Source organism: Miscanthus floridulus, chromosome 1 (assembly GCF_019320115.1).
Source record: "Miscanthus floridulus cultivar M001 chromosome 1, ASM1932011v1, whole genome shotgun sequence".
NCBI classification, from domain to species: domain Eukaryota; kingdom Viridiplantae; phylum Streptophyta; class Magnoliopsida; order Poales; family Poaceae; genus Miscanthus; species Miscanthus floridulus.
Window position 1 is genome coordinate 25,268,986 of NC_089580.1, and position 12,889 is coordinate 25,281,874.

Here is a 12,889-nt window from a genome sequence, read left to right on the forward strand (position 1 = left end):
GTCAACCTTTTGTTGTGGTCGTGATGTAAATAGATGACACTAAGGGTTTGTTTGGCATAGCTTTAGCTCCAACATTCATGCTAGATCTACAATTTATAGGCTGAAATAAAGTGGTTTAAATATTTATATATTTAATCTATTAAACGAGACGAGTTACATGAACTTGACATGCTTCCCGTTCAAGATCTATGATTTCCTGGAACTACAAATACCCATATCAAAAAAAAAAATCTACAAATGGAGCTCCACCAAATATGGTTTTAAGTCCATATATTCTGGTGTACACACAACATCGAATATATGTGGATGAGGGTAGATTTGTCTGCGAGCAACTTTAAAATAGCATAGTGAGTATTTGCGGACTCGTGACAATCCTCTTGCATCTTATCACATATGAACGGCCAAATGAGTAGTAGAACAAGTCATAAAAAAATAGAGCTAACGATCTTAAGATGATGGGGACATTTAAGGTCCTATTTAATCCATTAGCTGCTAATAATTAACTAGTTAAATGCTCATAGCTCATAGCTAACATTAGCTAGCTAACTGTTAGCTACTATTAGCTAATTTGGTTGAACTAGGAAGATATTTGTTAGTTGGGTATTAGATAATAATTAGCTAAATTATTAGCTGGACCTGTTTAAATCTAAAGGAGCTAATTATTACTAACCCCTGCAAAAAAAATTTACTCTCTTCGTTCTAAATTATAAGCCATTTTGATATTTTTATATTACTTTTGCTATACATCTAGATATAACATATGTCTAAATATATAGCAAAATCTAAATAAAAAACAAAACGACTTATAATTTAGAACGAAGGGAGTAGCTATTAGCTGCATGGACCCAAATAGAACGTGAGTTTTTTTATTGACCCGTTGAAGTTGAAGGGTGCTTGTTTCCTTTTGTATTTTTTTGAAACGAAATTCTTTGCATTATGTACCACTACGTTTATATTTTATATTTTCATTATCGCGGCAATAATCGAGACAAATATAACGTACAGAACGAATAAAAAGCGAGAAAAGACTAAAATCCACAAATTTGACATGAAAACGCAGCAGTTTGTACATTGGACACGTCGTGGCAAGTTATTCAGACCAATGGCGTGCCGCCACGTTCACAGGGGGCCTGCGTGGACAGGCCACGGGAGCACCACCGTACCACCTTTCGCGCATCAAGCACCACCATCGGACAATCAACGGCTTGGATAAGCCAACGTGGCAACAAAAATAAAACAAATAAAAAAAGTTCTCCTCGTAATTAAGATGCTCAGAAGAGAACCCAAAAGAGCAGCTCGCCGGCTCCGCCGAATGGCAACTTCCCCGAACCCCACGACGACTCGCCGAGCCGGCGCCCAGTGACCCTTCCAGAAGCTTCCAGAAGGTCACCGCCATGGCCGCGCCCTTCTTTTCCACTCCCTTCCAGCCCTACGTCTACCAGGTCCGCGCTCCTGCCCTCCCCTGGACGATCTGTCCTTTTTTTCTCGAGTGATGATGGCCTCATCTCCGCGTAGGATGTTAGGGTTGGATTCGAGCTCGCGGGCTGGATCCATCCGATCCGCTGCTCATGGGCTCCGATTGTGTTTGTCTCGTCTGATTCGGTTTGAACTGTGTGGGATGGTTTCAGAGCCAGCAAGGATCTGTGACAGCGTTTCAGATATCCGGTGGAGATGTGCAGGTCCTGCAGGTAGTTTCTGGTGCTCAAATCTGTTCTGCACACTTGTAGTTCCTTTCTTCACATAAATTGAACGTAATCACTTGGAATTGTTGCGGGCAAATGATTTTTATTAGGTGATGCTGAAGTCTCAGGAGAAGCTGACTGCAAAACCCGGTAACTGGATTCAGTCCTTATGCTCTGCAGCTTGCCTGCTCAACTAAGTATCTTTGTTTGTGACCTTCAGCTGAACTAAACCTAGTAAATAGGGTGCTAACTAGTCATTATGTGGCAGAAATAGACCAGTTGTATGTTTTTTATATCTTCGTACAAAAGTATGCAGCTCTAGTGTCTACTTTTCCTTTTGGCAGTAAACCCTGCCTGTAACTCCCAACGGATTAACCTTCTGGTAGGTAGTTACTGATAATGATAACCTTCTGGTCGGTAGTTACTGAGAACTATCTGTTACATACTTACATATATATTGTGTAACAAAAAATTGTGTCATATAGGCATATAGCCCTAGAAATTGTTAGCATGTGAATAGCGATTATTTCATCAGTCATCATTGTTGTTTTCTTTAGGTACAATGTGCTACATGTCTGGGAACATGCAGATGGACAACAATTACTTGCCTGAAAATGATGGAGGCGTGTGGCAGTGGATTTTTGGGAAAAGTGTAAGCAGCACCGTTTTCTTTAATTCTGGATCTGATGATGGATATGTTGGGATTGCTGCACCATTTCCTGGGAGGATACTGCCGGTTAGTATTTTGCTTCTCTTCTATGTTTTAACTTTTCTCTTAGTATCACCTTTTCTTTCTTGTGCAATGTAGCTATGAGCTGCTACCCCTACCTTGCTCCCCTGCCTAACAATGCGATAATTTTCTAATGTGAAATAAATCACTATTGTCCTCTTATGCTAACAAATTCAAGACTGTATTTGTTAGCTACTTAGCTGTTGATTTTGGTGATTCCTCTACAACTTTGAAATTGTGATCTTTTATATGTCAGGTGAGAATTTGTTAATCCTCTTGTTGAATTTTAACCATCCACTTGAATACATTTTTTCATTAGATTAGACACCAACCTTTGCTAACCTAACTGTATGATCGTATACATATGATTACAAAGTGTTAAGAATACATCACAGTTTGCCATTTAGCTACCTCTTACCAGATTTATGTGAAGCATGCCTGCAGCTATGGAATGTGCTCAGTATTAGAGGCATTGGCATTATAATTGTGCATTGATATAGTACTTGAATTGTATCTTAGTCTGATCGTAGTTTCTTGCGTCTGTTACAGGTAGATCTAGCAAACTTTGGTGGAGAACTTCTTTGCCAGGTTAGTTTCTGTCTCAATTTGTTTGAAAATCAAGAGAACTTTGCTTGAAAATTAAGAGAACTTGATATGCTTAATTACTATCGCAGGCAGATGCTTTTCTATGTTCGGTCAATGATGTGTCAGTCTCTAGTACAGTTGAGCCAAGACCACGGAATATTGAGATTGGTGCAGAGGTTGGTTAACTTTGTTGAATTATATTATTAGTTTGGATATTAGTGCTTTGGATATGATGGGATCTGTACCGTTTTTGTTGTTTTATCAATGGTTTCTTGCTAAGTTGCATTCTGGAATTTGAAGCTCTACAAATTTTTGTTCCCAGGTGATCCTTAAACAAAAACTTAGGGGCCAGGGGATGGCTTTTCTTGTTGGCGGTGGATCAGGTACAGACTGTTTTGCACTTGTCACATAGTGAGATAGATATCAGTATATGAGAATGCAATGCCATCTACCATGTAGCAATGCGAATTGGATGGATGCAAAGTATTAGGCTTAAAAGATGAGCTTCATTGCTGTAAATGGTTTAGGCGTTTAGGATACTCTGAAAGATTATATGATTTGTAGTGCAACATTAGGTTGGCACATTATGCATTAACAGATACGGATGTTGTTAACAAGGTAAACACTTACAGTGATATATAATTTAGTTTACGTGTACATCATTAGGTAACTACAATAATTTAAATATAGCAAACCGGCCACTTGGTACCTCAGTTTGTTTTCCATGAACAAGACATGATCTCATATCATTCTTTTCATTTAGCTGGTTATTCTTGACTGGTAACATGTGATGGGATGTGACTAGGATATTTTGCTATTCAATTTTCAGTCATGCAGAAAATCCTTGCTCCCCGAGAGGTTATTACTGTTGATGCTGCTTGTATTGTGGCTATGACAACCACCATTAACTTCCAGTTGAAGAACCCTAACCAGCTTAGAAGAGCAGTCTTTGGGGTCAGTATCATTCCTTCATGTCTCCTTGTTATTTGTTCATGCTCACAATCCCTAAGAAACATTGTCTCATGAAGGGTGATAACCAGCTAACAACATCTCTCACGGGACCAGGTGTTGTTTTCATTCAGAGTCTGCCATTCCATCGACTCTCACAGCGCATCGCCAGGTATGATAAAGCCATGTATCTGTTGCATTGTTCTTACTTGCCGCTGAGCGTGCATGACAGAAAGTTTATTCTTGTATTATCAAGCAGTAGATCAGTGGCGGGCCCAAGTTTGAGGGACAACCCAAAGTTCTTCATCCAGATTGTCATGTTCTTCTTCCTGGCCTATGTCATGATTGTATCATCCATAATTCTGACAGATGTTTAGGCAATTCAGCGAGCTTTTGATGTATTCCTAGACAAGTTATCGAAGAGTTAAAGCTCCCCAATGTTAATGTAGATGTAAGAGAAGGAATTTCACAAACTGTTGTTAGAAACCTTAGCTGAAAGCTCTTCAATTTTTTTTAACGTTTGGAGGGAGACCGGGTTTCTTGGTTAGCGTGTAAAGAGTAAGACAGCAAAATCAAGTTGCACAGCATATGGTGAATATACAGCAACTTATCCTCTATACTGGTGCTCTGCGTTTTTAATAATTGAATTGGTGATTTGGTTGGAGCAGTTATGTGCTCGTCATCAGTCATGTACTCATTTTGAATGTGATGTATCATATCGAGATTTGCCATTCGCAGATGCAGGCCACATGCTTGTCTGTTTGTTTCGCTGAAATTTGGTTTATGTTGATTTGTTGCGAGAGAAAAACGCTGTTCGTTCGCTGAAAAATACTGCAGTAGGCTCTGCTCACACTGCCGGTTCCTTCGAGCTGCTCTACCCTCGGACGATGCCGCCTGACTACGGCGACGAGGGCGGGGTGTGGTCGTGGCGGGAGCTCCCGAGTCGCCCTTCAAGCGCGAACACGTCGCGCCTCCTACAGTGCTACGCCGTGCATCCCGATGGGCATACCATCTTCGTCAGGCGTCAGCAGCGAGAACACCACCTTCACATAATCTCCTTGGACACGGCGAGTAGTCCGCCGCCATTCTCTCTCCCATTGTCTTATGTTACGGCCTTCTTCTTCCTCCGCTCCTTGCTGCCATAAGTCAAGAACCCATTCGAGCACGGTTTACTGGTGATCCCCAGCCGTGAATCTCCGTCCGCCCATAGCCTCGTGGCTCGTGCCCTTGTCCAGACGTCCCAGCAAACTTGAGCGGCAGAGGGCCGAGCTCAAGACTCCAGTATGGAGATGCAGCAGCACGAGCTGGTGCAGCAGCACGAGCTGGCGAGCTTTGGACCTGCAGTTACCGGTGCTTGTTGGATATAATATCGGCTTGACTCACATAACATTTAATGAATTAAATAAAACTCTATGGTATGTAACATTAATTGTTGTATGGCTTAATATTATACGAGATTTTGACTGAACGCTGACTCAGCTAGAAATGGATAAAGGCGTGCCACGCGCGCGTGCGTCGTCGCCGCCGCCGGCCGGGCCGTGCCGAGGCAGGCGGCGGGCGGGCGTGGCCAGTCTTTTGCCACTTAAATCCACATTATCACGGGAGTTTCGCTCCTTGACGGTGGAGGCGAATTGACTGCGTCAGTTACCGTCTCCTGGGATTCTCCGCTGTCTTCGTCTCCTCCCCCTGTCGCAGCCATATATCCGAAGTCCGGTCAGTCCAAACCCCCTCTTCCGAGAGAACCACAGATCAACAGCTTCCTGGCTTCACCGTCCCGTAACTCTGCGCGCACGGAGTAGCGGGATTAGGTTTTTGGGGAGCGATCTGCGACTGCTGGTCCACGTACATCTTCTTCCTGGTGATTGCCTGCGGAACGTCAAGGCGTCTTCTTCCTGGTGATCCGTTCGTGGGACTGCACTGCGAACATCTTCCTGCATCGACTGTGGTCCGTGACTTCGAGCAACGCACTATGTCGACTAGTGCGAATGGAGCCTCCGATGCCCTCGGCATGGGACCCTCCGCTGGGTACAGTCTATTCTCTGTGATTTCTGTACTTTGTGTTTTTACTGTATTCACCAGTATGTCATCTCTCCAAGCTGTAGAGTTCATAAAAAATATACACATGCACGTATATGTCATCACAAACCTGCTGATGTTATTTTTCTGAATTAAACTAATAATTAAATTGCCTAAATTCCTAACCATCCAAAAACCTAACGTTAGGCAATTTTTTGTCAGTGGTTTTGCTGTTGCTTTGAAGCCAAATAATTTCAATGGCAAGAATTTCATGATATAGCGTGCCAAGATGGTATTGTGGTTGACTGCGATGAACTGCTATCACGCCGCACAGGAAAAGCCTGAACAGTTTACTACTGAGGAGGAGCGAAAGTTCTTGACTGCCGATAACCTGTTTCGAGGCGCCGTGATTAGTGCACTTCATCCCAAGTATGAGAAAAACTACATATCTTGCACATCAGGCAAAGAGTTATGGGATGCTCTTGAGGCAAAGTTTGGAATTTCTGTTGTTGGTAGTGAGTTGTACCTTATGGAGCAGCTGTATGACTACAAAATGGTTGAAAACCGTTCTGTGATCGAGCAGGCTCATGAGATACAGGCGCTAGAGAAGGAACTAGAATATTTTCCATGTCTGTTGCCCGACAAGTTTGTGGTCGGCGGTATAATCGCTAAGCTGCCATCTTCTTAGAGGAATTTTGCTACTTCTCTAAAATACAAGAGACAAGAGTTTAATGTGGCTGAGCTTATTGGATCTCTTGATGTTGAGGAGAGGGCGAGAGCAAAAAACAATCGTGGAAAATGAGTTGAGTCTTCCGCTGCCAATATGGTGCAGAAGAAAAACTCATTTGCATCTCGTAATAAAAAGAAGAAGAACATGCAAGAGAACAACAATGCAAAGCCTAAGCAGACTGCACATTTTAATAAGAAAAACAACAAGAAAGGTGGAGGTTGCTTTGTTTGCGGAAGTGATGAGCATTGGGCAAGTGCGTGCCCAGACCGCAAATATAAGCAAGAAAAGAAATCAGTAAACATGGTCATTAGCGAAACTAGAGGAGAAACATCTGGGTATGGTAATCCTTTATCCTTTGTTCTTTCAGTTTGTCTTTCACCTGAGTGGTGGATGGACAACGGTGCTAATATTCATATGTGTGCTGATGTTTCTTTGTTTATTTCCTATCAGGCCGGCAGGAGTGGAGCCTTGCTGATGGGAAACGGTTCGCATGCGCGTGTTCTTGGTGCTGGTACGGTCGTTCTGAAGTTTACTTCGGGAAAGATGGTGCTGTTAAAGAACGTGCAACATGTCCCCTCTATAAAAAGAACCTTGTTAGCGCTTCTTAGATGTGTCGCGATGGCTTTAAAATTGTGTTTGAGTCCAATAAGTGTGTTGTATCGAGACATGAAATATTTGTTGGAAAAGGTTATGATTGCGGAGGCTTGTTCCGCTTATCTTTGCTTGATGATGTGTGTAATAAAGTAGTGAACAATGTTAATGTTTCGGATGAGTCAAATATATGACATTCATGACTTTGTCACATTAATTTTGACTGTCTCACGCGGCTTGCAAATCTGAATTTAATCTCGAAATTTAACTTAGTCAAAGATTCTAAGTGCCAGGTGTGTGTGCAATCAAAGCAACCGCGCAAGCCTCACAAGGTTGCTGAGGCGAGAAACTTAGCACCATTAGAACTCGTTCATTTTGATTTATGTGAAATGAATGGCGAATTGACTAAAGGCGGTAGACGATACTTCATGATATTTATAGACAATTATACTAGATTTTGCTACGTGTATTTATTAAAAACAAAAGATGAAACATTGCATTATTTTAAGGTCTATAAAGCTGAGGTAGAAAATCAACTTGAGAAGAAAATAAAGCGTTTGCGGTCCGATCGCGGGGGAGAATATTTCTCAAATGAATTTTTTGAGTTTTGCGCGGTGCATGAAATTATTCATGAGAGGACGCCACCATACTCACCACAGTCCAATGGGATTGCAGAGAGAAAGAACCACTCTCTAATTAATTTGGTTAATGCCATGTTGAAGACTACGGGGCTATCTAAGGAATGGTGGGGTGAGACTATATTGTAGCGTGTCATGTCCTGAATAGAGTGCCCACAAAGAACAAAGAAATCACACCATTCGAGAAATGGGAGAAGAAGAGATTAAATCTCTCTTACCTGCGAACTTGGGGTTGTTTGGCAAAGGTGAATGTGCCAATAAACAAAAAGCGAAAGCTTGGACCAAAGACTGTTGATGGTGTCTTTCTTAGTTATGCTATTCACAGCGTGGGTTATAGATTTTTAATTATAAACTCTAGTGTTCCTGAGATGGCTGTTGATACAATCATGAAATCTAGAGACGCTATATTTTTTTAGAATGAGTTTTCCATGAAAATGCACCTAGCACAACTAGTCATGAATTTATAATTCCCCATGAGCATGAAAATTTTATTTTGATAGAATAAATTGAGGAACCCTATGTGCAAAATCCTGAGGAGGATGACACTATAGTCATCAAAAAAAGCAAGAGACAGAGATCTGCAAAGTATTTTGGTAATGACTATATTGTGTACCTTATAGATGACACACCAACGACCATTGAAAAGACATATTCCTCTCCTGATGCTGACTTATGGAAGGAAGCAGTACGGAGTGAGATGGATTCTGTTATGTCTAATGGAACTTGGTAAATAGTTGATCGTCCCTATGGGTGCAAGCCTATAGGTTGCAAATGGGTGTTCAAGAAAAAGCTTAGGCCTGATGGTACTATTGAGAGGTACAAGGCAAGGCTTGTGGCCGAGGGTTATACTCAAAAGGAAGGTGAGGATTTCTTTGATACTTATTCACCGGTTGCCCGATTGACCACAATTCGAGTTTTGCTTTCTTTGGCAGCCTTTTATGGTCTTATCGTTCATCAAATGGACGTTAAGACAGCTTTTCTAAATGGAGAGTTGGAGGAGAAGATCTATATGGATCAGCCTGATGGGTTTGTAGCAAATGGTTAAGAAGGCAAGGTGTGTAAATTATTAAAGTCATTATACAGCCTAAAACAAGCTCCTAAGCAATGGCATGAGAAGTTTGATAGAACTTTAACATCTGCTGGCTTTGTTGTGAATGAAGCTGACAAATATGTGTACTATCGGTATGGTGGGAGTGAAGGAGTCATTTTGTGCTTATATGTTGATGACATACTAATTCTTGGATTCAGCCTCAAAGTGATCGAGGAGGTGAAGGAATTTCTATCTAAAAATTTTGACATAAAAGATTTGGGAGAGGCTGATGTTATTCTTAATATCAAGCTTCTAAGTGAAGATGATGGTGGGGTAACTCTGTTACAAACCCACTATATGAAAAAGGTGCTGTGTCGCTTTGGGTTCAGTGATTGTGCACCTGCTCCTACACCTTATGACCCTAGCGTGCTATTGAGGAAAAATTGAAGAATAGCAAGGGATCAGTTGGGATATTCCCAGATCATTAGTTCGCTCATGTATCTTGCTAGTGGTAACCTGTTCTATATGATCAGAGATCCTGTGAAGTAGGACAGTGAAACAAGCTAGCAGTAAATTGTGAGGAAAGATCCTTAGTAAGACTCATTTCTGATGCATATCTTTCCTTTCTATAAGGCAGGCTGGCTTTTGCCTTAATACGTTCCAAGTGGCTTGTCAAAGTAAAGATGTTGTCCTACAGAATATCTTTTGAGAAACACACCTATATGAGTCAGACTGCTGGTCACAGTCTATGAGATTTGGGTGATCTCTAAATACTCATGAAAGTCACTGAAGTATGACTTATATGCTTCAAATAGAGGGGATGCCTTTTGCTGCCCAGTATCGGCTTAGGACTTTAGTGACATTCACCTCACACAAAACTGTCAATTCAAGACTTAGTCCATTGTTCAGTTGTGACTGAGTGAAACTATTGTTCTAGATAGATGTTCAACTTAACAGTCTCCATCGAAACACTGGTATATAAAAGAAATGTGGTTCTGAGACTACTTTGTTACAAACCCTAGAGTTTGGTGGGGATTATTGAATATAATATGGGCTTGGCCCATATAATATTTAATGAATCAAATAAAACTCTATGGTACATAACATTAAGTGTTGTATGGCTTAATACCATATGAGATTTTGACTGAACGCTGACTTAGTTTATATGGTTGGAAATTATTCATCTAAATTGAGAAGCTGAGAAAATGATAAAGGCGTGCCACACATGCGCACGCGCTGCCGCCAGCTTGGCCGTGGGCGTGGGCGTGGGCCGAGGCCATGGCAGGCGAGCGAGCGGGCGGGCGGGCATGGCTAGTCTTTTGCCACTTAAATCCATATTATCATGGGAGTTTCGCTCCTTGATGGTGGAGGCGAATTGATTGAGTCAGTTACCGTCTCTTCCGCTTCCCGTCTCCTGGGATTCTCCGCTGCCTTCGTCTCCTCCCCTGTCGCAGCCATATATCCAAAGTCCGATCAGTCTAGACCCCCTCTCTCGAAAACCACTCCCGAGAAAACCACAGATCAGCAGCTTCCTGGCTTTCCCGTCCCGTAACTCTGTGCGCACGGAGTAGCGAGAGAGCAGTGCCTCCGCAACCCTCGTCCGCCTGAGAACCCTGCACAGGGTGAGCGGCAATTAGGTTTTTGGGAGCGATCCGTGACTGCTCATCCACGTACATCTTCTTTCCGGTGATTGCCTGTGGAACGTCAAGGCGTCTTCTTCCTGGTGATCCGTTCATGGGACTGCACTGTGAACATCTTCCTGCATCGACTGTGGTTCATGACTTCGAGCAACGCACTATGTCGACTAGTGTGAATGGAGCCTCCGATGCCCTCGGCATGGGACCCTCCGCTGGGTACAGTCTATTCTCTGTGATTTCTGTACTTTGTGTTTTAACTGCATTCACCAGTATGTCATCTCTGCAAGCTGTAATGTTCATAAAAAATATACACATGCACATATATGTCGTCACAAACCTGCTGATGTTATTTTTTTAGATTAAACTGATAATTAAATTTCCTAAATTCCTAACAGCTCTCATCATCCTCAGCATGAGCTGCGCAAGCAGGCTGATCTACATGCTGCAAGATGTGGCTGCAAGTGAGGAGGAGTAGCACTACAGCAGATGACGAGAGTCGAGAGGTACATGTAGCGGTTCTCGGAGAAGCGAGATGCAGAGTGCGTCGCGAAAAAATACAGGAGAAAGTAGGAATTCCCCGATGAAATACGGGATCCGACCTGTTTTCGATCCCCCTTTTGCCGAATTTTTCTCGTTCCTGTTTCACGTAGGCGCTGAAACGGAGACACAATTTACAGAACTTGATTCGCAATGTTTTTATTGATATACACTGTGGACACAGTGTCATTCGCATATTTTTACAAGTTGTAGTTCTGCAAGCGGAAAGCACGCAGGTTTCTCGTAGTGAGTAATAACAACTACACGCGCTACTGCGCAGCACGCAGGCTTCTCGTGGCACGTTTCCACTGTTCCTGGCCCCGTTCACTTGGAGGAATTTTGGAGAAATTTAGAGGAGTCCAGATAGATCTGGAAGAATACGTGAGAGAAAAACACTGTTCCAGATAAAAACAGAAGCAGATCAAGCCAGGTTTAAGAGCACGTGGGATAAGGCCACGACCTATGGCCTTGGGCGCTCCTGGTTGAGCCGGGCCGCTGTAGTCACCGTGTCCGCCACGCCGCCCGACGTGGTCGTCATGTCCAGCTTGTTCCGTATCTCTGTGGACACCACCCTCTCGGCGTCCTCCCGCGTCGCCCCCTTGTCCACCGGTAGCCTCTCCCTCGCGTTCTGCACGTACATATGGCCACACAACTCATGGTCACCACTGACAGTCCAAAACACTTCGCCTACATGCTACAACTACGAATCGAGAAAATGACAAAAGCAGAGTAGCGATCGCACGCACCGAGAGGACGTTCCGGAGCTTGATATTGTCCTCGTCGCACAAGGCACGGGCGTTCTGATCAGCCGCTGACTGCGCCGCCGTGGCCACCCATCCGGGGATGGTGGCGTGGGACCCCGTGGTGCATGTCTCCGCGACCTGGATGGCCGACGCGTCGCTCTGGTCGACCGGCCTGTCCCCAGCCATCGCGACCATGGCCTCTAGCGCGCGGGCGATCGTGACGGCGTCCTTGTCCAGCACGCCCAGTGGGTCCGTCATCTCCACCGGCGCCGGGGTCACCATCTTCGCCACACCTGCCCGCCGATGGACTTGGTGACGACGCGGCGGCCCGCGAGCTCGGCCTCGATGACGATGGCACCGGCGTCGGCGACGGGGCCCGTGATCTGGGCCTTGCCCATGTGGCCCGCGCTGGCGTTGACTGTTGCGACGACTGTAGCACGGCGGTGGGCCCGCCCCTCTGCGTCTCGCCGAGCACGGACTGCTCCATGGCCTACAGCAGTGCGGCGTCCCTCGGAGCCACGCACCGCTGGGCCAGCTCGCCTGACATGTCCAGCACGTCGCCGTACTTGACGGGCTGCTCCTGCGTGTGCTGCAGGTCCTTGGCCTGCTGTGGCCTCCTCGGCTGCCCCTGGCTCATGTCGATCTCTTTCTCCACCATGTTGCACCTACGTACGACTGCTAGCTAGTGGGTTGCATCGTGCTGAGAATCGGCATCTGCATGCGTCCGGTAGGGTTGGTGCGCAATATAATAGGTTGGCCGCGTGCTAGAGCGGCGGGTAGGGAGGCACGAAGCGAAGACACGCAAAGGAGCCGGCGGGGCTACGTGTGGGGTGTGGAGCTGACTTTGTAGGCGCCATGGCGTTTGGTGTGCGGGGGGCGTTTTCCACTTGCCCGTGGTTCCCTCGCTCCGACAGGTGCCATCCACGCGGAACCTTGCGGAACGCTCACGGTGGACGGGTGGAGGCATGCACTCGAAAAGGTGCGCCCGGGGACCCTTGTCTCGTATCCGTGTTGCAAGCAGT

The 12,889-nt window shown here is 44.7% G+C and overlaps 1 protein-coding gene and 1 pseudogene across 2 annotated transcripts; one reads left to right on the plus strand and one right to left on the minus strand.

The window, feature by feature from the left end:
• Positions 1–1,282: 1,282 nt before the first annotated feature.
• On the plus strand, positions 1,283–4,560 carry LOC136461740 (uncharacterized). 2 transcript variants are annotated; one of them, XM_066461080.1, is made up of 10 exons: positions 1,283–1,442; positions 1,629–1,688; positions 1,793–1,832; positions 2,240–2,418; positions 2,962–3,000; positions 3,087–3,173; positions 3,320–3,380; positions 3,827–3,951; positions 4,026–4,117; positions 4,205–4,560. In XM_066461080.1, the coding sequence occupies exons 1-10, from the start codon at positions 1,395–1,397 to the stop codon at positions 4,320–4,322; spliced, it is 849 nt and encodes a 282-aa protein (XP_066317177.1). In that variant the 5' UTR covers positions 1,283–1,394; the 3' UTR covers positions 4,323–4,560. The 2 variants fall into 2 exon arrangements, with proteins under 2 accessions (XP_066317177.1, XP_066317237.1); XM_066461140.1 differs by having other exon boundaries at positions 4,063–4,117.
• Positions 4,561–11,584: 7,024 nt separating this feature from the next.
• Positions 11,585–12,504, minus strand: LOC136461867 (late embryogenesis abundant protein D-34-like; annotated as a pseudogene).
• Between the last annotated feature and the right edge of the window lie 385 nt (positions 12,505–12,889).